The sequence below is a fragment of the Oncorhynchus mykiss genome, chromosome 22 (genome assembly GCF_057628025.1).
Source record: "Oncorhynchus mykiss isolate SJ-2025 chromosome 22, ASM5762802v1, whole genome shotgun sequence".
NCBI lineage: Eukaryota > Metazoa > Chordata > Actinopteri > Salmoniformes > Salmonidae > Oncorhynchus > Oncorhynchus mykiss.
This window is the reverse complement of record NC_143043.1, coordinates 49,899,203-49,926,508: the sequence shown is the minus strand read 5'-3', so window position 1 is coordinate 49,926,508 and position 27,306 is coordinate 49,899,203. Positions and strand designations below refer to the sequence as shown.

At 44.2% G+C, this 27,306-nt stretch overlaps 1 protein-coding gene across 13 annotated transcripts in view; it reads right to left on the bottom strand.

The window, feature by feature from the left end:
• LOC110502169 (dedicator of cytokinesis protein 9) overlaps positions 1 to 27,306 on the bottom strand; it is a 173,917-nt gene that overhangs the window by 26,065 nt on the left and 120,546 nt on the right. For 5 of the 13 annotated variants that reach the window (XR_016490683.1, XM_090216283.1, XM_090216281.1 and 2 more), the window contains exons 15-38: positions 23,893 to 24,015; positions 23,455 to 23,534; positions 23,134 to 23,321; positions 22,585 to 22,650; positions 22,120 to 22,212; positions 21,821 to 21,944; positions 21,276 to 21,394; positions 20,173 to 20,256; positions 19,958 to 20,047; positions 18,954 to 19,069; positions 18,697 to 18,766; positions 13,607 to 13,732; positions 13,430 to 13,501; positions 11,574 to 11,720; positions 11,401 to 11,484; positions 11,188 to 11,299; positions 9,123 to 9,301; positions 8,906 to 9,022; positions 8,505 to 8,619; positions 8,256 to 8,389; positions 2,608 to 2,722; positions 2,296 to 2,362; positions 2,108 to 2,155; positions 287 to 426 (exon numbers count right to left, since the gene is read on the bottom strand). Coding sequence is in view for 12 of the 13 variants with exons in the window: in XM_090216283.1 (XP_090072409.1) it covers positions 287 to 426; positions 2,108 to 2,155; positions 2,296 to 2,362; positions 2,608 to 2,722; positions 8,256 to 8,389; positions 8,505 to 8,619; positions 8,906 to 9,022; positions 9,123 to 9,301; positions 11,188 to 11,299; positions 11,401 to 11,484; positions 11,574 to 11,720; positions 13,430 to 13,501; positions 13,607 to 13,732; positions 18,697 to 18,766; positions 18,954 to 19,069; positions 19,958 to 20,047; positions 20,173 to 20,256; positions 21,276 to 21,394; positions 21,821 to 21,944; positions 22,120 to 22,212; positions 22,585 to 22,650; positions 23,134 to 23,321; positions 23,455 to 23,534; positions 23,893 to 24,015 (2,609 nt within the window). In the remaining variant the exon portion in view is untranslated. The remainder of the gene's footprint in view (positions 1 to 286; positions 427 to 2,107; positions 2,156 to 2,295; positions 2,363 to 2,607; positions 2,723 to 8,255; positions 8,390 to 8,504; positions 8,620 to 8,905; positions 9,023 to 9,122; positions 9,302 to 11,187; positions 11,300 to 11,400; positions 11,485 to 11,573; positions 11,721 to 13,429; positions 13,502 to 13,606; positions 13,733 to 18,696; positions 18,767 to 18,953; positions 19,070 to 19,957; positions 20,048 to 20,172; positions 20,257 to 21,275; positions 21,395 to 21,820; positions 21,945 to 22,119; positions 22,213 to 22,584; positions 22,651 to 23,133; positions 23,322 to 23,454; positions 23,535 to 23,892; positions 24,016 to 27,306) is intronic. The other 8 variants (XM_090216284.1, XM_090216282.1, XM_090216286.1 and 5 more) reach the window with 5 other exon arrangements.

The window sequence follows — 27,306 nt, the reverse complement described above, 5'->3', positions numbered from 1 at the left end:
TACAACGGTTACAGCAGTGAACTTGGTCCTGATTAAAACCTTCCCTTCAACACATATCCCGTGGCGACTGGATATGTGTTGACCCCCGAGGGGTCATATACTTTCTAGGATAAAACCCTTCACTTTTGTTCACTCAAAACCACCACATCCATGGAGAAATGGCTCAGGAACGGCTGACTTTGGACTTGGTGTATGGCACACATGATGATGATGATGGTGATGATGAGGTGACTGGCTACAGAGGGAGGGGCCTATGGTTAAGAGGCGGGTGATTGGGGACACTTACTGTGGTTAAAAGTGTATGAGTTATCCAGGCTGTTGAGTTGCTGTAAGCGGGCATGCATCATTCCCGCCCTGTTACGGGACACAGGCAAAGTCTGAGACTTCCGCTCATGTGCTGTTATGGGTCCCACCCCTTCCTGGCTCCTGATGAGGAAACAGGAAACTGTTAGACAACTGGCCCACTACCAGTAGGACCAGGGTTAGTCAAGCAGGTTAGAATGGATATCACACATACCAGGGCCAGGGTTAGTCAAGCAGGTTAGAATGAATATTACACATACCTAACTATTCTATTGATCATAAAACAGAAGAAAATACTGTATAGCCTGGTAGCCAGATCAGTTCCTGTTTAAGGTTGTCTGAATCATAAACTGTCTCCCAGGCTAGAAATAGGGCCAAAGAGAAAATAAAATCCATAGGAATGTCTGCTTTAGGTATGTTAGGAACATTTTGAGGCTAATTTGACACATGACTATTCTTTCTACACTGAGTGTACAAAACATTAGGAACACCTTCCTAATATTGAGTTGCACCCCCTTTTGCCCTCAGAACAGTCTCAATTCGTCGGGTCCATGGACTCTACAAGGTGTCCAAAGCATTCCACAGGGATGCTGGTCCATGTTGACTCCAATGCTTCCCACAGTTGTCAAGTTGTCTGGATGTCCTTTGGGTGGTGGATCATTCTTGATACACACAGGAAACTGTTGAGCGTTGCCGTTCTTGACACAAACCGGTGCGCCTGGCACCTACTACCAAAGGCAGTTAAATCCTTTGTCTTGCCAATTCACCCTCTGAATGGCACACATACACAATCCATGTCTCAATTGCCACAAGGCTTAAAAATCCTCCTTTAACCTGTCTCCTCCACTTCATCTACACTGATATGAAGTGGATTTAACAAGTGACATCAATAAGGGATGGTAGCTTTCACCTGAACAGTCGATGTCATGGAAAGAGCAAGTGTTCTTAATGTTTTGTGCATTCAGTGTATTTCTGATCATCTAAACAATCTTGATTCAGTGTTGATAAGTCCGGTTGTGAGGTGATCCAGAGAAGCAGACACTACTAGAGCAGCACTATGGCGGTTAGTAGCAGCAGAAGCCAACTCATGCATGTGACTATGAAAGAGGTCATGGTAGGTTATAGTTGTGTGGTGCAATTACACGGCCAATCAAAGTGGTGTGGCGTTATAAGACGGCCAATCAGAAAAGAGAGAAGAAAACATGCTTTTAGTATAGGAGAGTTAATTCCATTTGTAGTCTTACCCAAGCAGGAGGGGGCAGGAGCCATGTTTGTTTAATTTACTATATTAAACTTGCCAGCATTAAAGTGAACAGATAAACAGACAGTGGTGGTGGTCAGAGAGATAGGAGAGCCATCAGGACAGAACTCTCACAGAGAAAGTGTGTGCCAGAGTCCAGTCCAAAGGTAAATATGAGCGTATATATGAGCTGGGTGGTGTGTGGTTATATCCTGTCGTGTTTGAGAGCCTTTACTTTACACACAACGGTAATACAACTCAACAAACCAAGCCACACACGGGTAACATTTTAGACCGATCACTAACGACATCAAGCAATGGTTGTGTCATTCAAACGATCTCAGGTGCTACTAGAAAACAGTCATAGCATCTTCAGTAGATATGGAGCAGCTCGTGGTTTACTATCACGTTAAAATGGCTTGGACAATATTCACACTGACATTTAAACAGCAACATTTTCAACACGATAACTATTAACAAATGGTGTAATAAACTAAGTCATTCAGTCTCATCTACAGGTTATACATAAAAGCTTCAATTGAACCTTTCGGACAGTAACATTACCTTGCGATGCATCTCTTTCCTATATATCTGAATTGATGGAGACACACTCTGGAGACAAAAAACATTAGACTCATTGTTACTCATTGCGGCTAATAAAAAGATGCTTAAACATACTCAATCTATACAGTAAAATGGTATAAAGTAGCATGGGGACAATGACAAGGTTAAGCTGACAGTCCGATGCTTACTCTACTAGAGTGAAGAAGTCCATGAGCTCAGTAGACGAGGCCTTGTTCCAGTAGGTAAACAGAGCATCTGAACGAAGGAGAGGCGAAGGGTTATATGTGTGTCCTACATGGTCCCCTGTATCCTAAAGTACCCTATGGGCCCTTGTTAAACAAAAGTAGTGCACGAAATAGGGAATAGGGTGTCATTTAGGACACGGTCCTGAGGAAAACTACTGGCTGTAGGAATACACAGTTCACTAAGGATATTCTCCCCCCCCCAAATCAAAATCTAAATCAAATGAAGTGCTTGAGTGGAGAGCGGTGAAGTCTTACCCTCAGACATGCTCTTGAGGATGTGGAGGAAGCACATGAGCAGGCTCTTGATCTCAGCCTGGTCCAGCTTGTCACAACGCAGCAGGCTGCCGCTCAGAGCTGCCGCTGGCTGGCTCTGAGGGAGGTCAGAGATCAGCTAAATTACACTACAACACACGCTACTGACAACCTGTGGTACTGCTTTATTCAGAACAGTAATGCTATTGGGAGATTTGTGCTTGTTGTTCAAATTTATCATGTTGTTGTTCTTAATGTATGGTCATCTGTACATGTTTTATAAGGCAAAAAGGGTAGGGAAAAATAAGATACTGAAGAATTTTGAATGCTGATTTCTGTACCTTAAAAGTTAGTATTACATGATCAGTTCAATGATAGACTCAAGTACCTTCAGTACATCTATTTCTGATGATGTAATACTAAAGTACCTTTCAGTACATCTATCTCCTATACATTTACATTCATTTGATGCACTCATAAGCAGGTAAGCCTACTGTAATGGCTGGCAGCAAGCACAGGGTACTCATGGTGCCTAACTGACTAATGGAGTCAGTCACTCAGGCCCGTCTGGGCTCTAGATGCGGGGGAGATTGTCAGATCAGTTGTACGTGCAGGGCTTAATCACTCTCCAAGCCGGGACAGAGAGAGCAGGAAGCAGGAATCAACAAAGCACTCTCCAAGCTGGGACAGAGAGCAGGAAGCAGGAATCAACAAAGCACTCTCCAAGCCGGGACAGAGAGGAGGAAGCAGGAATCAACAAAGCACTCTCCAAGCTGGGACAGAGAGCAGGAAGCAGGAATCAACAAAGCACTCTCCAAGCCGGGACAGAGAGCAGGAAGCAGGAATCAACAAAGCACTCGCCAGCGGCTTGGTTGGGTTGTGTATCGGAGGATGCATGACCTTCAACCTTCGTCTCTCCCGAGCCCGTACGGGAGTTGTAGCGATGAGACAAGATAGTAGCTACTAAACAATTGGATACCACGAAATTGGGGAGAAAACGGGGTAAAAAATCGAATAAATTAATAAAAAAAAAAAAAAAAAGCACTCTCCAAGCCGGGACAGAGAGCAGGAAGCAGTGGAGTAGCAGATCTACCGTAGCGTGGGAAAATACAGCGTCTACCTTGACCAGCGGTGAGTTAGTGTAGACCAGAGCTAACAGACTGAAGCCATATCTTGTTGACAGAGATAATTAGCGGCTAAACTTAGCTGCCATATTCACTGATTATACCAAACATTAGGAACACCTTCCTAATATTGAGTTACACCTCCACCCTTTTGCCCTCAGAACGGCCTTCATTCGTTGGCGCATGGACTCTACAATGTGTCGAAATATTTCCACGGGGACACTGGCCCATGTTGACTCCAATGCTTCCCACAATTGTGTCAAGTTGGTTGAATGTCCTTTGGGTGGTGGACCATTTTTGATACAGACAGGAACCTTTTGAGCATGAAAAACCCAGCAGCGTTGCAGTTCTTGACATAAAGTCGTGCGCCTGGCACCTACTACCAAACCCCATTCAAATGCACTTAAATCTTTTGTCTTGCCCATTCATCCTCTGAATGGCACACATACACAATCCATGTCTACAATTTTCTTAAGGCTTAAAAATCCTCCTGTAACCTGCCTCCTCACCTACATCTATACTGATTGAAGAGGATTTAATAAGTGACATCAATAAGAGATCATAGCGTTCCCCTGGAACCACCTGGTCAGTCTATGCCATGAAAAGAGCATGTGTCCTTAATGTTCTGTACACCCAGTCTGAAAACTTAACACAGTAGGTGATCATTTTCATGAATTCTTTATGAAACAGAGTCTATATCGTAGATGGATGTCATTCGTGGCTTAAAAATGAAGCAGATATTACATTGTCTTTCATTCCCTTTCTGACTAACTGTCTCCTCAGACTATCATTCATAAAGAAAACGGTGAAAAGAACAGACAGAAACATAACACAAAGAAAGAGGACCTCCTCAGTACATACTGTACAGGGCTTGTGACGGTCATGGAATTTTGGACGACTGTTATTAGTCATCCAAGATGACCGTGGTCACCGTTATAACCAATCAAATGTTCTCCTTTTCCTCAGCTCCTGACGGCATATATCTATCTATATGTGCTTCTGCATGGAGGAGGAGGGCGTTGCCTAGGCTACCACGAATACTCGTTCTCTACAACGCCTGTCTTGTTTCAGCAAGGAGCAACAACGCTTCATTGTGTTGTTGAGAATCCGTAAACGGTAACCGTGCCAACCCTAAGTTCTAGAGTTCTGATAACAATCCTCTATAACTCTTACAGCTAAAAGAGTCACACGGCACACATGAGGGAGATCAGAAATGAAGAGACTCCAGCCGGGTTGCATGCTTCAGTGTCACTCCTACAGAAAACCAGAAAGCAGTAGCTGTGCTTCATGGCACCAGAGATTAAACTGTGTATCATCCTCCTGGCAAAGAAAGGTCCTCGGCAAAGACTAAAACACACACTCACACACACAGGACACTCTTGGGAGGAAGGGGAGAAGGTAAGGGTGAAGTGGTGGGGGTCATGATTCTCTGGGATACTGGGGACAGTGAGCCATAAAGTCCATGGTGGCGCGTTTGGAGCGAATGGAGTCCTCGGGTTCGGAAAATAAGCGTAGCATATTGGCAGAGTGTCTCCACCTGAAATTCTCCTTCTGCCAGCAGCAGTAGTGGGTAGGTGGATGGAGAAGTCAACAGTACAATGACAATTTAACAGGCACTAACCTCATAACTGTCACTGGTATCTCAGACAGACACACTCTCATGTGTCTGTCTGAGAAAATACTGAAAACGATGCATGGAAAATCCTCAAATAAATCTGTGGCCTAAATCTGACCAACTAAATAGCTGCTGAAACTCGTATTGACCCCACCCAAATATATTTCTAGCCTAATTAGACTAACAGACTACCACTAACAGACTAACAGACTAACACTAACAGACTAATACTAACAGAAAAACAGACTAACAGACTACCACTAACAGACTAACAGACTAACACCAACAGACTAATACTAACAGACAAACAGACTAACACTAACAGACTAACAGACTACCACTAACAGACTAACAGACTAACACCAACAGACTAATACTAACAGACAAACAGACTAACACTAAAAGACTAACAGACTACCACTAACAGACTAACAGACTAACACTAACAGACTAATACTAACAGAAAAACAGACTAACACTAACAGACTAACAGACTAACAGACTAACACTAACAGACTAACAGACTAACACTAACAGACTAACAGACTAACAGACTAACACTAACAGACTAACAGACTAACACTAACAGACTAACAGACTAACACTATCAGACTAACAGACTAACAGACTAACACTAACAGACTAACAGACTAACAGACTAACACTAACAGACTAACAGACTAACACTAACAGACTAACAGACTAACAGACTAACACTAACAGACTAACAGACTAACACTAACAGACTAACAGACTAACACTAACAGACTAACAGACTAATACTATCAGACTAACAGACTAACACTAACAGACTAACAGACTAACACTAACAGACTAACAGACTAACACTAACAGACTAACAGACTAACACTAACAGACTAATACTAACAGAAAAACAGACTAACACTAACAGACTAACAGACTAACAGACTAACACTAACAGACTAACAGACTAACACTAACAGACTAACAGACTAACACTAACAGACTAACAGACTAACACTAACAGACTAACAGACTAACACTAACAGACTAACAGACTAACACTAACAGACTAATACTAACAGAAAAACAGACTAACACTAACAGACTAACACTAACAGACTAATACTAACAGAAAAACAGACTAACACTAACAGACTAACAGACTAATACTAACAGACTAATACTAACAGTAAAACAGACTAACACTAACAGACTAACAGACTAACAGAAAAACAGACTAACACTAACAGACTAACAGACTAACAGAAAAACAGACTAACACTAACAGACTAATACTAACAGAAAAACAGACTAACACTAACAGACTAACAGACTAACAGAAAAACAGACTAACACTAACAGACTAACACTAACAGACTAATACTAACAGAAAAACAGACTAACACTAACAGACTAATACTAACAGAAAAACAGACTAACACTAACAGACTAACACTAACAGACTAACACTAACAGACTAATACTAACAGACTAACAGACTAACACTAACAGACTAACAGACTAACACTAACAGACTAACAGACTAACAGACTAACAGACTAACACTAACAGACTAACAGACTAACACTAACAGACTAACAGACTAACACTAACAGACTAACAGACTAACACTAACAGACTAATACTAACAGACTAATACTAACAGAAAAACAGACTAACAGACTAACACTAACAGACTAACAGACTAACACTAACAGACTAACAGACTAACACTAACAGACTAACACTAACAGACTAACACTAACAGACTAACACTAACAGACTAACAGACTAACACTAACAGACTAACACTAACAGACTAACACTAACAGACTAACACTAACAGACTAACACTAACAGACTAATACTAACAGAAAAACAGACTAACACTAACAGACTAACAGACTAACAGACTAACACTAACAGACTAACAGACTAACACTAACAGACTAACACTAACAGACTAACACTAACAGACTAACACTAACAGACTAATACTAACAGAAAAACAGACTAACACTAACAGACTAACAGACAAACAGACTAACACTAACAGACTAACAGACTAACACTAACAGACTAACACTAACAGACTAACAGACTAACAGACTAACACTAACAGACTAACAGACTAACACTAACAGACTAACAGACTAACACTAACAGACTAACAGACTAACACTAACAGACTAACAGACTAACACTAACAGACTAATACTAACAGAAAAACAGACTAACACTAACAGACTAACAGACTAACAGACTAACACTAACAGACTAACATACTAACACTAACAGACTAACAGACTAACACTAACAGACTAACAGACTAACAGACTAACACTAACAGACTAATACTAACAGAAAAACAGACTAACACTAACAGACTAACAGACTAACAGACTAACACTAACAGACTAACAGACTAACACTAACAGACTAACACTAACAGACTAACAGACTAACAGACTAACACTAACAGACTGACACTAACAGACTAACAGACTAACACTAACAGACTAACACTAACAGACTAACAGACTAACACTAACAGACTAACAGACTAACACTAACAGACTAATACTAACAGACTAACAGACTAACACTAACAGACTAACAGACTAACACTAACAGACCAACACTAACAGACTAACAGACTAACAGACTAACACTAACAGACTAACAGACTAACACTAACAGACTAACACTAACAGACTAACAGACTAACACTAACAGACTAACAGACTACCACTAACAGACTAACATCACTGCAGTAGCCATGTGCTACAGTTCTCAGGCATTGACTCGACCCTCAGTAACTGATGTCAAGCAGATCTCAGCCTGCAGTGATTTTACCAATGATAAGTAAACATGATCATCTTTAAGTAATGGTCCATGACAGTGGATGTAGTATGAGTCCACGGTACCTTGTCCAGAGAGTTGTTCTTATCGTTGCTCTTCTCATGAAGGCTGTTTCCAGAGTCAGTGCTGATTAGGGAGCCCCGGGAGTCAGTGTGGCGGACAGAGTTAACGTTGGGGGTAGAGGATGCATGAGGGGAGGCTGAAGAACATAGAAACGTCAGCATGGTTAAATATATGACCCTTGTGTCCTTCAATCACCACTGGACAACATGAGTTAAATCTCACATTGGTGCCAAAAGGACACTGAATCTCACCGGTGCCAGAGATGACTCCAAACAAATCCTTGTGCAAACTGTTGTCGAAAAAAGTACTGGACCTCGGAGGCGTCATCATCACGGTGTTGCCTAAGAGTGGATCATCTCTTCCATTCTGAAAGGAAAATGAACCATTAGTCAAGTCTTTGCAGTTAGGGATTTGAAGTGTGGTCGTAGCCAGCCACTAGATGGCAGCCTTACGCTGTTGATTTGAGTTGTGGTCGTAGCCAGCCACTAGATGGCAGCCTTACGCTGTTGATTTGAGTTGTGGTCGTAGCCAGCCACTAGATGGCAGCCTTACGCTGTTGATTTGAGTTGTGGTCGTAGCCAGCCACTAGATGGCAGCCTTACGTTGTGGATTTGAGTTGTTGTCGTAGCCAGCCACTAGTTAGAAGCCTTACATTGTTGGAGTAGTTGATGGTGAATGGGGAAACTTCCTTCACGTTGAGCCTGTGGACGTTCTCCTGGAGCAGACCAAACAGGGGCAGGTAAAGGGTGGCCAACCTAGCCTGCTGGCTCTGAAATAGAGATAATCTGATTAAATCAACTTCCTTTACCCTTACGAGGAATTTCTAAATGACTAGAGAGGAAAGAGACAGGGATGACTGGGCTGCTTACCTTGGAAGTGTAGCGCTCGTCAAAGGTGTGCTTGACCATCAGGTTCTTGAGCACGTGGATGGATATCTGACGGATCTCCCGGAACTCCTGCAAGGCCCCGCCAACCTCCCGCAGCAACAGCCCAACCAGGAAGTGGTTCTTACAGAAGTCGTCTGTCAGCGAGTAGTCCAACTGGAGGTCTGGGAGGAGGACAAACAGGAGACGGACGTTAGAAAGACGACCTGAACAATCTGCTATGATGTAAACAACAACACAACCGCAGCACTGAGTTGATGTTTGAACTGAAGCACTGAGTTCATGTTTGAACTGAAGCACTGAGTTGATGTTTGAACTGAAGCACTGAGTTGATGTTTGAACTGAAGCACTGAGTTGATGTTTGAACTGATGCACTGAGTTGATGTTTGCCAGAGCCGACGTTTGACCTTAAATAGACTGGTTCCAACGCCTCAGAGACAAACCTACTGCTATAGTCACACATTCCAAAGAAATAAGAACTATTTGAGGCCCAAACAATTCTCCCTCACCGTCTCCCTCCCTCACTCCCTACCTGATATGTAGGGGTCTATAAGGACAGTATAGGTCTATCAGGACAGTATAGGTAAGGGTCTATCAAGACAGTATAGGTAAGGGTCTATCAAGACAGTATAGGTAGGGGTCTATCAGGACAGTATAGGTCTATCAGGACAGTATAGGTAAGGGTCTATCAGAACAGTATAGGTAGGGGTCTATCAGGACAGTATAGGTCTATCAGGACAGTATAGGTCTATCAGGACAGTATAGGTCTATCAGGACAGTATAGGTAAGGGTCTATCAGGACAGTATAGGTCTATCAGGACAGTATAGGTAAGGGTCTATCAGAACAGTATAGGTAGGGGTCTATCAGGACAGTATAGGTATATCAGGACAGTATAGGTCTATCAGGACAGTATAGGTCTATCAGGACAGTATAGGTAAGGGTCTATCAGGACAGTATAGGTCTATCAGGACAGTATAGGTAAGGGTCTATCAGGACAGTATAGGTAGGGGTCTATCAGGACAGTATAGGTCTATAAGGACAGTATAGGTCTATCAGGACAGTATAGGTCTATCAGGACAGGATAGGTCTATCAGGACAGTATAGGTAGGGGTCTATCAGGACAGTATAGGTAGGGGTCTATCAGGACAGTATAGGTCTATCATGACAGTATAGGTCTATCAGGACAGTATAGGTCTATCAGGACACTATAGGTCTATCAGGACAGTATAGGTAGGGGTCTATCAGGACAGTATAGGTAGGGGTCTATCAAGACAGTATAGGCCTATCATGACAGTATAGGTCTATCAGGACAGTATAGGTCTATCAGGACAGTATAGGTCTATCAGGACAGTATAGGTAGTGGTCTTTCAGAACTTTGACAGCATATAGTGCAATAGGAAAGAATTCACACCCCTTGACTTTTTCCACATTTTGTTACAGTCTTATTCTGAAATGCATCAAATGAAACATTTCCTCAGCAATCTACACACAATACCCCATAATGACAACCTGGGACTGAATAGTTTCTGAATGCACGTAGGTAGTGTACTTGAGTTTGATGAGATGGAAAAGCAATTTAAAACACTCTAAACACTACAACCACTGTGATTATTGTTATCTGACCATGCTGGTCATCTATGAATATTTGAACATCTTGGCCATGTTCTGTTATAATTTCCACCCGGCACAGCCAGAAGAGGACTGGTCACCCCACATAGTCTGGTTCCTCTCTAGGTTTCTTCCTAGGTTCCTGCCTTTCTGGGGAGTTATTCCTAGACACCGTGCTTCTACACCTGCATTGCTTGCTGTTTGGAGTTTTAGGCTGGGTTTCTGTACAGCACTCTGTGACATCGGCTGATGTAAAAGGGGCTTTATAAATACATTTGATTGATTGATTGAACACAAAATGGACAGGATCCTTCAACTTTGGCAGACAGCTTTCCCAACATCATATTACTGTATAAAAGCATTGTGGTTTTAGGCTAGTACAATAGAAGTATCCCATACAGCCCTGGTATACCTTCATACTGTATATTGTATTTTGCTCACCTTGAAATCTCTGTATCCTCCCATTTCCAAAAGGCATGGGCAGATTCAAGGGGATGTAGTGCTCGTGGTTGCATATGACACGCAGGAACTCAAACTTGAACTCGAACAGAGTCTGAAAACAAGACACATGTAAGTGTTACTCCTAAGGTATAGTGGTGGAAATATGAATGGTAGTGTAATAACTCAACACAATCATATCATCATGAGAACTACCCTGGGGTCTCCAGGCACAAAGCAGTGGATGTAGTGGTTGATCTGCTTGAACACAAAGCCTCTGTCCATGAGGGTCAAACAGCGCTGTGGACACAGGAAGAAAATTAGTATTTCAGTAGAGCACAAGGATGACCATGTGTGCCCGTCTAGCCAATCAGATGGCGCCAGCTGACCTTGATGAAGACAGCCAGGCTGTGGTTGGCGTTGCGGGCTGCGTCCAAGTTGTCCTTGTACTTCTGGGTGATGTGGGGCATCATCATGTTGACCAGGGTCTCCACCGTGTGGTGGAAACCGGCCGAGAAACGCTGGTTCCTGGACACCTGAGAAATAGAGACGAGTTGTTACTGTCAGCGCTGTTACTGTCAGAGTTGTTACTGTCAGCGCTGTTACTGTCAGAGTTGTTACTGTCAGAGTTGTTACTGTCAGCGCTGTTACTGTCACAGCTGTTACTGTCAGAGTTGTTACTGTCAGTGTTGTTACTGTCACAGCTGTTACTGTCACAGCTGTTACTGTGAGATTGATTTTGCGTTAGGATTCCAGAAGTGCCAAGAGGATAACATATGAAAGTACTATGCAACACCTCAATGTGGTCCTCGAGGAGCTACACACTTCCAACAACACATTGCTGTTTTCTTTCTGACCCCACCACAGCTGTTCCCAGAGAGAGGCCATTCCAGGTTGTGTTTCTGACCACACCACAGCTATTCCTAGAGAGAGGCCATCCCAGGTTGTGTTTCCACCACAGCTATTCCTAGAGGGAGGCCATCCCAGGTTGTGTTTCCACCACAGCTATTCCTAGAGAGAGGCCATCCCAGGTTGTGTTTCCACCACAGCTATTCCTAGAGGGAGGCCATCCCAGGTTGTGTTTCTGACCACACCACAGCTGTTCCCAGAGAGAGGCCATTCCAGGTTGTGTTTCCACCACAGCTATTCCTAGAGAGAGGCCATCCCAGGTTGTGTTTCCACCACAGCTGTTCCTAGAGGGAGGCCATCCCAGGTTGTGTTTCTGACCCCACCACAGCTATTCCTAGAGAGAGGCCATTCCAGGTTGTGTTTCCACCACAGCTATTCCTAGAGGGAGGCCATCCCAGGTTGTGTTTCTGACCCCACCACAGCTATTCCTAGAGGGAGGCCATCCCAGGTTGTGTTTCTGACCCCACCACAGCTGTTCCTAGAGTGAGGCCATCCCAGGTTGTGTTTCCATCATAGCTGTTCCTAGAGAGAGGCCATCCCAGGTTGTGTTTCCATCATAGCTGTTCCTAGAGAGAGGCCATCCCAGGTTGTGTTTCTGACCCCACCACAGCTATTCCTAGAGAGAGGCCATCCCAGGTTGTGTTTCTGACCCCACCACAGCTGTTCCTAGAGAGAGGCCATCCCAGGTTGTGTTTCTGACCCCACCACAGCTATTCCTAGAGGGAGGCCATCCCAGGTTGTGTTTCTGACCCCACCACAGCTATTCCTAGAGGGAGGCCATCCCAGGTTGTGTTTCTGACCCCACCACAGCTATTCCTAGAGGGAGGCCATCCCAGGTTGTGTTTCTGACCCCACCACAGCTATTCCTAGAGGGAGGCCATCCCAGGTTGTGTTTCTGACCCCACCACAGCTATTCCTAGAGGGAGGCCATCCCAGGTTGTGTTTCTGACCCCACCACAGCTGTTCCCAGAGAGAGGCCATCCCAGTGAGCCACCACAGAACCACAGTAGAGGGAGCAACACTTAAATGGAAACTCCCTGTTTCCTCTGTTCAGTGTGGCACACTCCTGAGGGAGAGTAATGGTTCCTACAGCAGCTTCCTGATTATACATGGCCATGCCAGGGAGGAAACTCAGGGCTATGGTTGGTTAGGGGAGACTGCTGTGGATAGCATTGAAGTGACGGTTAGTTATGAGACATGGCTGTGCTTTATTCTGTGCGAGAACTGTGGCAGCTCACATTGCTGCGCATGTTAGGAGCTCAAAATGTTAAGCTGACATTTATATCATAGAAAACAAATGAAGACTTGGCTTAGTCAAGTGTCACAACAGACTTACCCTCACTTTACTGCTCTCAATCAAGTACTGTGCCATGGACTTCACTAAGGCTTCGAAGAAATACCACGAGTACTACGAAACAGAGATACAGAAACAAATACAAATCAATGCAAACATGAAACTTGATGTAAATGTCCAGAAAACCCTTCTTCACCCTGTTGCTGTGCTGTTCATTACCTTTAGCAATTTGTTGCTGGTGAGGAAATCTGTGGAAGGCTTTAGAATTGCAGTCATGGCTTTGGCCAGCTCCTCGTGAACTGTTCTCGTGGTAGAGGATGTGTATGGCTCGGTCTTAAACACATACTGAACCAGGGAGGGAGAAAAAAACAACATCATGTTCTACAATTACACAGTAGGTAATTGTGCCCTATGACAAATGGACCAGTACCATGCTTACCTGGCTAACTTAGTGCAAATTGAGAAATGATGTGACTAAACTCAACAAAAAGAAGAATAAACTGTATTATGAAGCCAAGATCAATGATATAAAGAATGTTGGAAAAAAACGTTGGAGTACTTTAAATGAAATTATGTGCAGAAAGACACATTCAACTCCATCTTTCATCCAATCAGATGGCTTATTCATCACAAAACCATTTGATGTTGGCAATTATTTTAATGATTATTTAATTGGCAAAGTGGGCAAACTTGGGCAGGAAATGCCAACAACGAACAGTGAGCCATTGTACTCATGGATAAAAAACAAATAATTAAAGAAAAGCATTGCAAGTTAGAATTTTATAAAGTTAGTGTGGGAGAGGTGGAAAGATTATTGTTATCGATCAATAATGACAAACCTCCTGGCATTGACAACTTCGATGGAAAGCTACTGAGGATGGTAGCTAACTCTATAGCTACTCCTATCTGTCATATCTTCAACCTGAACATAGAGGAAAGCCTTTGTCATCAGGCCTGGAAGGAAGCCAAATTATTCCGCTACCCAAGAGTGGTAAAGCGGCCTTTACTGGTTCTAACAGCAGACCTATCAGCTTGCTGCCAGCTCTTAGGAAACTGTTGGAAAAAATGGTGTTTGACCAAATACAATGCTATTTATCTGTAAACAAATGAACAACAGACTTTCAGCATGCTTATTGACAAGGGCACTCAACATGTACTGCACTGACACAAATGACTGATGATTGGTTGAAAGAAATTCATAATAAGAAGATTGTGGGCGCTGTACTGTTAGATTTCAGTGCAGCCATTGATATTATTGACCATAACCTTCTGTTAAAAAAATTGTGTTATTGCTTTTCAACCTCTGCCATATCGTGGATTCAGAGCTATCTATCTAATAGAACTCAGAGGGTTATATTTAATGGAAGCTTCTCTAATGTCAAACATGTAAAGTGTGGTGTACCGCAGGGCAGCTCTATAGGCCCTCTACTGTTTTCTATTTTTACCAATGACCTGCCACTGGCATTAAACAAAGCATGTGTGTCCATGTGTGCTTATGATCCAACCATATACGCATCAGCAACCACAGCTAATGGAGTCACTGAAACCCTTAACAAAGAGTTGCAGTCTGTTTTGGAATGGGTGGCCAGTAATAAACTGGTCCTGAACATCTCTAAAACTAAGAGTATTGTATTTGGTACAAATAATTCCTTAAGTTCTAGACCTCAGCTGAATCTGGTAATGAATGGTGTGGCTGTTGACAAAGTTGAGGAGACTAAATTACTTGGTGTTACCTTAGATTGTAAACTGTGATGGTCAAAACATATAGATTCAATGGTTGTAAAGATGGGGAGAGATCTGGTCGTAATAAAGAGATCCTCCACTTTTTTGACACCAAACTCCAAAAAGCAAGTTCTGTAGGCTCTAATTTTGTCTAATCTTGATTATTGTCCAGTCGTGTGGCCCAGTGCTGCAAGGAAAGACCTACAGTGCCTTGAAAAAGTATTGATGCCCCTTGGCGTTTTTCCTATTTTGTTGCACTACAACCTGTAATTTAAATTGATTTTTATTTGGACTTCATGTAATGGACATACACAAAATAGTCCAAATTTGTGAAGTGAAATTTAAAAAGTTCACTTGTATCAAGAAATGCAAAAAAAAAATCTAACTGAAAAGTGGTGTGTGCATATGAATTCACCCCCTTTACTATGAATGAAGCTAAATAAGATCTGGTGCAACCAATTACCTTCAGAAGTCACATAATTTGTTAAATAAAGTCCACCTATGTGCAATCTCAGTGTCACATGATCTGTCACATGATCTCAGTATATATACACCTGTTCTGAAAGGCCCCAGAGTCTGCAACCCCACTAAGCAAGGGGCACCACCAAGCAAGTGGCACCATGAATACCAAGCAGCTCTCCAAACAGGTCAGGGACAAAGTTGTGGAGAAGTACAGATCAGCGTTGGGTTATAAAAAAATATAAGAAACTTTGAATATCCCATGGAGCACCATTAAATCAATTTTTTTTAAATGGAAAGAATATGGCACCACAACAAACCTGCCAAGAGAGGGCCGCCCACCAAAACTCACGGACCAGGCAAGGAGGGCATTAATCTGAGAGGCAACAAAGAGACCAAAGATAACCCTGAAGGAGCTGCAAAGCTCCACAGCGAATATTGGAGTGTCTGTCCATAGGACCATTTTAAGCCGTACACTCCACAGCTGGTCTTTACGGAAGAGTGGCCAGAAAAAAAGCTATTCCTTAAAGAACAAAAATTGCAAACGCGTTTGGTGTTCGCCAAAAGGCATGTGGGAGACTCCCCAAACATATGGAAGAAGGTACTCTGGTGAGATGAGACTAAAATGTAGCTTTTTGGCCATCAAGGAAAACGCTATGTCTGGCGCAAACCCAACACCTCTCATCACCCCGAGAACAACATCCCCACAGTGAAGCAGTCAGAGCTGTGTGTAAGTTGACTATGCAAACAATTTTGGATTTAAAAAAAATATATATATATTTTTTATTTTTACCCCTTTTTCTCCCTAATTTCATGGTATCCAATTGTTGTAGTAGCTACTATCTTGTCTCATCACTACAACTCCCATACGGGCTCGGGAGAGACGAAGGTTGAAAGTCATGTGTCCTCCGATACACAACCCAACCAGCTGCACTGCTTCTTAACACAGCACGCATCCAACCCGGAAGCCAGCCGCACCAATGTGTCTGTCGGAGGCTACACCGTGCACCTGGCAACCTTGGTTAGCGCGCACTGCACCCGGCCCGCCACAGGGGTCGCTGGTGCGCGATGAGACAAGGACATCCCTACCGCCCAAGCCCTCCCTAACCCGGACGACGCTAGGCCAATTGTGCGTCGCCCCACGGACCTCCCGGTCGCAGCCGGTTACGACCGAGCCTGGGCGCGAACCCGGGGACTCTGATGGCACAGTTGGCGCTGCAGTACAGCGCCCTTAACCACTGCGCCACCCGGGAGTTCAATTTGGGATTTTCAACACATTAATGTTTCTTATAAAAATAAGTAGTGATGCAGTCAGTCTCTTCCAGATAAGACAAACAGCAGGACAATGACCCGAAGCATACTGCTAAAGCAACACTCGAGTGGTTTAAGGGGAAACATTTAAAAGTCTTGGAATGGCCTAGTCAAAGTCCACACCTCAATCCAATTGAGAATCTGTGGTAGGACTTAAAAGATTGTTGTACACCAGCAGAACCCATCCAACTTGAAGGAGCTGGAGCAGTTTTGTCTTGAAGAATGGGCAAAAATCCCAGTGGCTAGACTTGCCAAGCTTATAGAGACATAACACAAGAGACTTGCAGCTATAATTGCTGCAGAAGGCTCTACAAAGTATTGCCTTTGGGGGTGAATAGTTATTCATGCTCAAGTTCTGTATTTTTGTCTTATTTCTTGTTTGTTTCGCAATAAAAAATAGTTTACATCTTAAAAGTGGTAGGCATGTTGTGTAAATCAAATGATACAAACCTCCTAAAAATCTATTTTAATTCCAGGTTAAAAGGCAACAAAATAGGAAAAATGCCAAGGGGGTGAATACTTTCGCAAGCCACTGTAGTTACACTGCAGCTAGCCCAGAACAGAGCGGCACGTTTTGCTCTTAAATGTAATCAGAGGGCTGATATAAATACTATGCTGCCAGTCTCTCTTGGCTAAGAGTTGAGGAGAGACTGACTGCATCACTTCTTCTTTTTATAAGAAAAGAAAATCCCAAATTGTTTGCATAGTCAACTTACATACATCTCTGACACACACACTTATCCCACCAGACATGCCACCGGGGGTCTTTTCACAGTCCCCAAATCCAGAACAAATTCAAGAAAGCGTATATTATTATATAGAGCCCTTATTGCATGGAACTTCCTTCCATCTCATATTGTTCAAATAAACAGCAAACCTGATTTTAAAAAACAGATAAAGCAACACCTCATGGCACAACGCCTCTCTCCTATTTAACCTAGATAGTTTGTGTGCATGTATTGATATGTAATGAATTTGAATTTTATTTTTTTTATTTGAGCTGTTCTTGTCTAGTGATGTTCTGTATTATGTCATTCCCTATTATGTTTCATGTTCTATGTGTGGAACCCCAGGAAGAGTAGCTGCTGCTTTTGCAACAGCTAATGGGGATCCTAATAAAATACAAAATACCAGAATAGATATTACAAATGGACCAGTACCAGGCTTACCGTGGCATATAATAAATGGACCAGTACCAGGCTTAGCGTGGCATATAATAAATGGACCAGTACCAGGCTTACCGTGGCATATAATAAATGGACCAGTACCAGGCTTAGCGTGGCATATAATAAATGGACCAGTACCAGGCTTACCGTGGCATATGATAAATGGACCAGTACCAGGCTTAGCGTGGCATATAATAAATGGACCAGTACCAGGCTTACCGTGGCATATAATAAATGGACCAGTACCAGGCTTAGCGTGGCATATAATAAATGGACCAGTACAATGCTTAGCGTGGCATATGATAAATGGACCAGTACAATGCTTACCTTGGCATATGATAAATGGACCAGTACAATGCTTACCTTGGCATATGATAAATGGACCAGTACAATGCTTACCTTGGCATATGATAAATGGACCAGTACCATGCTTACCTTGGCATATGATAAATGGACCAGTACCATGCTTACCTTGGCATATGATAAATGGACCAGTACAATGCTTACCTTGGCATATGATAAATGGACCAGTACAATGCTTACCTTGGCATATGATAAATGGACCAGTACAATGCTTACCTTGGCATATGATAAATGGACCAGTACAATGCTTACCTTGGCATATGATAAATGGACCAGTACCATGCTTACCTTGACATATGATCGTAGGTAGTGTTCCAGCCCTTCTTCGTGGCACTGGGAAACAATGTGAATCATGACTCTGAAAGGGACAGAAAGCAGATGTAAGAGCAGGTCAATACTCAGGCCTCACAGAGAACCCAATTAAGAACATATGTCTATGGGAGTCTCCCAAGTGGCACTCTATTCCCTATATAGTGCACTACTTTTGACAAGAGCCCTGTGGGGGAATAGGGTGTAATTTTGGGACACAGACTAACACTACTGACTTGGTGACGTTGACAGCCACCTCCTCATTGGTGGCACTGGTCAACACACGGAATAGCTGGTTGAGAGTGGTGGGCAGGAACTGTATCATCACAGAACTCTCCATAGCGTGTAGACTCTGAGGAGAGAAGAACATAGGCTTACTAACACACTGAAGGCCTTGTATTTCCCCGAGGCAAAATGCTGATCCTGCAGAATGTCATCCACAAGCACATCAAAGACAGGCGTAACTGCATTAACAGAACTGACTTATGTTAAAATGACTCGTAAGGAGAGATGAAATTAGAAACAGCTTCAATCTAAGTGCTTGGTGGCGTACAGTAAACAGAGTAAACTCCCAAGCCGGCTCTAATCAGTCTCCGATGAGGAGGTGAAAGTTGCATCTCACCGAGAGCGGCGGAAACCAAACACACAGTTGCGTGGAAACGGAAGCAGCAAAGAATAACAGGACACACCTGAGAACAAGCATGTTAATCACACACACCTACGAGCTAGTTCCTGAGCGGCCCGTTGGTGCATCACTCCGCACGGGCCAAGGCCTGCCAAGTTATCTGACAACCTGCCAGTGAAACAACTCTCTGCTAGAACTGGCCTTGGGTGACCAGTGTTTGTGTGGAATAGTGTGTTTACACGAGCACCCAAGAGATTCATCTGAATATGTGTCTCTGCTCATGTCAGTGTTCAGAGGGGGGAAATGGAGAGAGCACCTGTGGACTGGAGCCGAGGGTAATGCTAGCATTGTCCCACCCAGGCCTGAGTAAACAAGCACTGACTTATTAACATCCCGGGTAAATCAGACAGCCTGGATGGCAGAGAGAGTGATGGGTGACAGGTGTTGGAGGGAGGGAGATCGAGAGCCAGAATGGATACATGAACGTGTTTTCTCTCATGCCACCCTATTCGGCGCACAACAACAGGTGTCATGTCTTTCAGACCCCAGTCAGACAGGTCTTCACACATCCTGGTCACGCCCACGGAGTTGCCACCACCACTGACAATGTTTTACCTTCAGATACTTGACCAGCTCTCCTCCTGTCCCCTGGGCTGCAGACTCTGTGCTCTGACAGTGACCAAAGAAATTGTGCAAATGTTGATCCTACAGAGAGGAGAAGTAGGACAATGTTAGAAATCAAGATGTCTCGAAGAGGCGGTGGAGATCATGCATTTAAAAACCCCTGTATCGGTTACGTCACTGAACTAATCTGAGAAATGAAACCCAACCTGAGTGTACACAGTGGAGACGAGGTGAGTGGACACCTTGAACAACGGCTTGCCTCCATCCACCCATTTGATTTCAGGATGCTGCTGCGTGGGACATAGGACATATTTTAACAATACTAAAAACAAAGTCACTGGTTATCATACTACAAAGGTGGTGTATTGGATCAACCTACAGTATAGTAAAGTAAAGGCCTTTAGTGTACTCTAGGTGGGTACAATACAATACAGAGAAGAGAATTAAAAGCTCAAGTTTAAACAACTAAACACCAGTCATTAACTCAGCCATGTTGTATTCCCACGCAATTAGTTTAACATCGTTAAGTTCCACTGCTGTGTGCTTTCACTTCCCCTGATTGGCTGAGATAATGACATCTCTCACACAACCTTGAGGCAGACAACAAGCCCCTTGTAAGGCGATGTACCACTCAGAAAGGTTCTGTTGCTCTCTCTTTCCTCCACTACTTACAGGTTACATTTTACTGATAGAAAATGACTGGATTGGTTTAAATCTGTTTTTCTTTAAAACCGTTATGTTCTTTCAGATGTGATAAAGGAAAGGAGCCACGGAAAAGGGAAAGGAAGTCATAATGTGTGTGTGTGTGTGTGTGTGTGTGTGTGTGTGTGTGTGTGTGTGTGTGTGTGTGTGTGTGTGTGTGTCTTGTGTGTGTGTCTTGTGTGTGTGTCTTGTGTGGATGTGTTGTGTAACTATACTTGTGGGGACCAGAACAAAAATTTGACCAACTGGGGACATTTTGTTAGTCCCCCCGAGGTCAAATACTATTTCTAGGTGGTTTAGGGTTAAGGTTAGAATTAGTGTTAGGGTTAGAATTAGGTTTAGGGTTAAGGTTAAGGTTAAGGTTAGGGTTAAGGTTAGGTTTAGAGGTTAGGGAAAATAGGATTTTGAACGGGACTGAATTGTATGTCCCCACAAGGTTAGCTGCGCAAGACTGTGTGTGTGTGTCTGTGTGTGTGTCTTGTGTGTGTGTGTGTGTGTGTGTGTGTGTGTGTGTGTGTGTGTGTGTGTGTGTGTGTGTGTGTGTGTGTGTGTGTGTGTGTGTGTGTGTGTCTTGTGTGTGGGTGTGTGTGTCTGAAGGGAGAGCTACCTTGCTGACAACCTCTTGACAGTTGAGGTAGCCAGTGGGCAGGTTGGCAGCCACAGGGACGTGACTCTCATTCATGATCACCCTGCCATCCTTCAGCAGAGGGAGCCAGGCGTAACCCACTGAGGACAGACAAGGACAATGAGAGACAAGACAGGCAGTCAGTTTACAGACAGTGTCACACCTAACAGTGACCCAGCACTGGGAGAATAGGGAAAGCTTACAGACAGTGTCATACCTAACAGTGACCCAGCACTGGGAGAATAGGGAAAGCTTGCAGACAGTGTCATACCTAACAGTGACCCAGCACTGGGAGAATAGGGAAAGCTTGCAGACAGTGTCATACCTAACAGTGACCCAGCACTGGGAGAAAAGGGAAAGCTTACAGACAGTGCCATACCTAACCCAGCACTGGGAGAATAGGGAAGAATGGAAACTGGCACAGGCACAAATCATCCATCATTATAGTGGGGAAAATTCATTTGGATGGTTTAAGACTGGATGTAGGCCTGAGTCACATGGGTCTGTATCCTGGGTTTGGTGTCTACCTTGTGTCTCCACCACGTCTCTCTTCTTGGCGCTGGCCTTGCTGTTGCTGTCACAGCTGACGTGGAAGAAGGTGAACAGCAGATGGTGCTTCTCATTGAGCTGAGTGGGTAGCGCAATCTTAAACTGAGGAACAAAGAACAGGAACATACACGCTCAGGGTTAGAATACACACTGCCACTGCTTCGTCTACTCACTACTTACTCTAAAGTATTGTTTAAAATGTAACTGTGCATTCTGCATGATTCAGTCTGGTCGACTAACGAGCATGAATTAAATTAAATAGAAATCCCATCAGTACCTCATCATAAAACTCCGGGCTGTGTTGGTGATGTGATACCGCAGCAGAGGCATTCTCTGTAAACAGGGGTCCTCCTGGTCGACCATAGATGCACTGTGGGTAATAATAACAATAATTTTGTTATTAGGCTACCTGGTGTGGCAGGTAGCCTAGTGGTTAGAGCATTGGACTAGTAACCGAAAGGTTGCAAGATTGAATCCCCGAGCTGACAAGGTAAAAAATGTGTCATTCTGCCCCTGAACAAGGTAGTTTACCCACCCATCTTTCATGTTCCCTAGGTTGTCATTGAAAATAAGAATTTGTTCTTAACTGACTTGCCTAGTTAAATAAAATAAAAAATAAAATAAAATGTTATTCCCCTAAACATGTCGTTGTGGACAACTTGTTACTGTTCCTCTTGTACCAAACGACACTGTGGCATCCGATGAACTCTGCTGAGGAGGAGTCATATGAGTGGTAGCTTACCTTGAGCGAAACAGCCTCCTCTCTGTCAGAGTCCTTGAACTCGATGCAGACAGCTATGTTTCTAGCCTGAGGAGAGAGCAGACAGAATAATCTGAATAAAAGCTGACCCACGTGGAGATGCTGGAGGGAAACACATTTATGCTGGACACATTTATAGTAAAGTTGGAAAAGTAATATCATGATATTTAGTAGTCTCTCGTGACAGATTGTTACATGTAATCAAGTCTCTTTTTAGGCTCCCAAGTGGAGCAGCAGTCTAAGGCATTGCATGTCAGTGCAAGAGGCAACACTACAGACACACTGGTTTGAATCTAGGCTGTATCACATCCGGCCGTGATTGGGAGTCCCATAGGGCGGATCACAATTGGCCCAGCGTCGTCCGGGTTTGGCCGAGGTAGGCCCGCCATTGTAAATAAGAATTTGTTATTAACTGACTTGCCTAGTTAATTAAAGGTTACATTTTTAAAAAACAATAAAAAAAAAACAACTAGCCACATGAGATTTGTGTATCTTGATCAAACTGAGCAGTTTGTGCCTTTGTGACTATACCTTTGTGAAGGATTTTTGGCTGTCGTACTTCAGGTGTCTGGGGTAGACATAGAGGTGATTGTTGTAGATGGTGAACGGCTGGGAGCATTTGGCTATGTAGGGAACAAACTCCTCCACCTCAAAGTAGATGTTCATCTTCTCACTGCTATCGAAAGTCCTCACAGGAATATAGGATGAGCTAATACAATCTACACACGGCGACAGAGACAGGACGGACGTGGGGGGGGGGGGGGGGGGGCAGACAATCAGACCAATCTGAGTTGAAGTGAAACAGCTTCCATCCTTCATGGTCCCAGTATGTGTTGAATTTGGAGGGCTTACTTGTCAAGTCAGGGGCAACATCATCAATGGTAACGTCTAAGTTTCCTAAGATTACAGGGAGCTTGGCCATCTTCTCTGGCCTACGGAGAAGAAGCATAATAAGTACTGGTTAATGCCTTTGTTATCATCTACCTAGGAGGATCTGATGGAAAACAGGCAAACTGCCTGGAAACTACCCTGTGAACAGACAAAACCCAAGAGGAGAAACCAAATGTTTGTAAAGGTGAGAAAACATCTGTGGTACAGGCTTTCATTGTGAAAGAGAATATCTTCAGCCAAAAAAAAAACCTGCCTATGGGAATCAGCTTACGAAATACCCACTGTTATAACACTTTAATCATTCAGACTAAACAAGAATAAATCCAATATTCTCAATGTGATGTACTCGTACGATGAAACCAAAGTCAGCAAAGAATGCAGACGGTAGGAGTTACGAACTTTCTGAAGTCAGCCAGCAGTTTAAACATGTCGTCGTTGGACAACTTGTTACTGTCCTGTCTGTAGATGGCGGAGAAACGTCCACTTTTGTCCAACGTCCCCGATGCATCTTTGAACAGAGGCCTGCAGGGAAGGAGAAATTAGAATCAAAAATGACAGGTCTGTTTCCAGTAGTTCTCTGGACAAAGCTCTGCTGACCTGGGCTTGATCTCAGAGGGGTTTTTCCACTGGTCTGGGCTAGATCTCAAAGGGGGTTTTCCACTGGTTTGGGCTAGATCTCAGAGGTGGTTTTCCACTGGTTTGGGCTAGATCTCAGAGGGGTTTTTCCACTGGTTTGGGCTAGATCTCAGAAGTGGTTTTCCACTGGTCTGGGCTAGATCTCAGAGGGGTTTTTCCACTGGTTTGGGCTTGATATCAGAGGGTGTTTTCCACTGGTCTGGGCTAGATCTCAGAGGGTTTTTTCCACTGGTTTGGGCTTGATCTCAGAGGGGGTTTCCCACTGGTCTGGGCTTGATCTCAGAGGGGGTTTTCAACTGGTCTGGGCTAGATCTCAGAGGGGTTTTTCCACTGGTCTGGGTTAGATCTCAGAGGGGGTTTTCACTGGTCTGGGCTAGATCTCAGAGAGGGTTTTCACTGGTCTGGGCTAGATCTCAGAGGGGGTTTTCCACTGATCTGGGCTAGATCTCAGAGGGGGTTATTTAGAGTTATTTGGCAACTTTGGTTGTGAATGATACAAACCTTAGAATGCCTTAGAAATCAAAACATATATGGGCTGCATGATACGACTATAGACTATTGATGATTTGAGAAAGTCACAAAAAAAAGCTTGTGCTCTGTTCCTTGCCTCAGGCTCAGCTGTTCTCTCCTATTTTCACTCATCAGACTATTCTCAATTTTCTCAATCTTGTCCCATTATCAAATGGGCAGGAACAGGGGAAGGAACAGGAACAGGGGGAGGAACAGGTGCAGGAACAGGAACAGGGGCAGGAACAGGCAGGGGCATGAACAAGGGCAGGGACAGGAACAGGGGCAGGAACATGGGCAGGAACAGGAACAGGGGGAGGAACAGGAACAGGGGCAGGAACAGGAACAGGAACAGGAACAGGGGCAGGAACAGGAACAGGAGCAGGAACAGGAACAGGAACAGGGGCAGGAACAGGAACAGGGGCAGGAGCAGGAACAGGGGCAGGAACAGGAACAGGGGCATGAACAGGGGCAGGAACATGAACAGGGGCAGGAACAGGCGCAGGAACAGGGGGAGGAACAGGAACAGGAGGAGGGGGAGGAACAGGAACAGGAACAGGGGGAGGAACAGGGGCAGGAACATGAACAGGGGCAGGAACAGGAACAGGGGGAGGAACAGGGGCAGGAACATGAACAGGGGCAGGAACAGGGGCAGGAACAGGAACAGGGGGAGGAACAGGAACAGGGGCAGGAACAGGAACAGGGGCAGGAACAGGGGCAGGAACACGGGCAGGAACAGGAACAGGGGGAGGAACAGGAACAGGGGCAGGAACAGGAACAGGAACAGGAACAGGGGCAGGAACAGGAACAGGAACAGGAACAGGAACAGGAACAGGGGCAGGAACAGGAACAGGAGCAGGAGCAGGAACAGGAACAGGGGCAGGAACAGGAACAGGGTCAGGAACAGGGGCAGGAACAGGAACAGGGGCAGGAACAGGGGCAGGAACAGGGGGAGGAACAGGAACAGGAGGAGGGGGAGGAACAGGAACAGGAACAGGGGGAGGAACAGGGGCAGGAACATGAACAGGGGCAGGAACAGGAACGGGGGGAGGAACAGGGGCAGGAACATGAACAGGGGCAGGAACAGGGGCAGGAACAGGAATAGGGGGAGGAACAGGAACAGGGGGAGGAACAGGGGGAGGAACAGGGGCAGGAACAGGAACAGGGGGAGGAACAGGGGTAGGAACATGAACAGGGGCAGGAACAGGGGCAGGAACAGGAACAGGGGGAGGAACAGGGGCAGGAACATGAACAGGGGCAGGAACAGGAACAGGGGCAGGAACAGGAACAGGGGGAGGAACAGGAACAGGGGCAGGAACAGGGGGAGGAACAGGGGTAGGAATATGAACAGGAACAGGAACAGGGGCAGGGGATAAAATACCTGTCATCCATATGCACTCGAATAGCAAATGGAGGCCGCTTTCCCCACCGGTTTGTTTTTTTCAGTCATACAGAATCGGCTATTCCGGTATAATTATCGTAGCACCTGGGATCCTCCTCTTTTTAGTAGCAACCACCAACACTCTGCTTTCACACAGGACTGTATATAGAAATGTCTGGGCTTTGAACAACCCTTATTTCACTCCATGCATCAACCACTGTTTAAGGAGCCTCTAGCTGCACAACAGGTGATATTCCGCCCAAACTCTGTGTGCCATGGGCTCTCCAACCCCTGTTCCTGCAGCTACCCAGTACCCTGTGTGCCATGGGCTCTCCAACCCCTGTTCCTGCAGCTACCCAGTACTCTGGAACATGAATAGTAAAACATTTTCACAACAAAATATATTTCATTAAACTGTTGACAGCCCCTCATCTCTGTGCGCTGGAGAAAGGAATGAAGGAGAGAGAGGGGGAGATGAAAACACACAGTGGTGAGATATTCTGTAGCAAAAGGTAACGTGTCAGCCTATTAATTATGACAAATAAAAATAAAAAAATCCTTATTACTAGGCCGTTCAGAATCAAATACAAATGCATTATAATTGTAGGCTTAGCCGCCCTGCACAATCAATGCACCAACAGCATTGCCTAGGCCGATACTTTCTCTCCCAGACTCATGAATAGACATTTTGGAACATAGCACAAGGTAACCAAGTCCATCTAGTATGCATAATAATACAGTCCACACTCAAAAGGCGATTAGTAGAATGTGTTTAATTTTTCGGTGTAAAGGCTAGACTAAGTATGTACCAAAGTATGTACAAAAAAAAAATAAGTTCTGCCATGAGTAGTATGCGGTAGGCTATGTATTGTATAACAGCACAATTATTACTTTAATTCAGTATTTTTAAAATGGTGTCGAGCTCATATGTAGGTCTACGCGTATGCATTATCTTCATGGGTGTTTTGAATGAATCATCACATTAGAAAGCCCTGGCCATTTAATTGTGTTAGGCTTTGAAACACAATGCTTTCCACTCAGTTTTCAACCTGTTGTTGAATTTCTTTCTTAAAAAAATTGATCAATCACTGTGAGGTGAGTTTTAAAAGCACACACTGTTTTGATGATCTGTTTGATGTGATTTTCAATTGCATTTGCATTGATGTTAGAGGGACAATAGAGCCCTGAGTACTAGGCCATTAGGACCTGATGGAGGGACAATAGAGCCCTGAGTACTAGGCCATTAGGACCTGATGGAGGGACAATAGAGCCCTGAGTACTAGGCCATT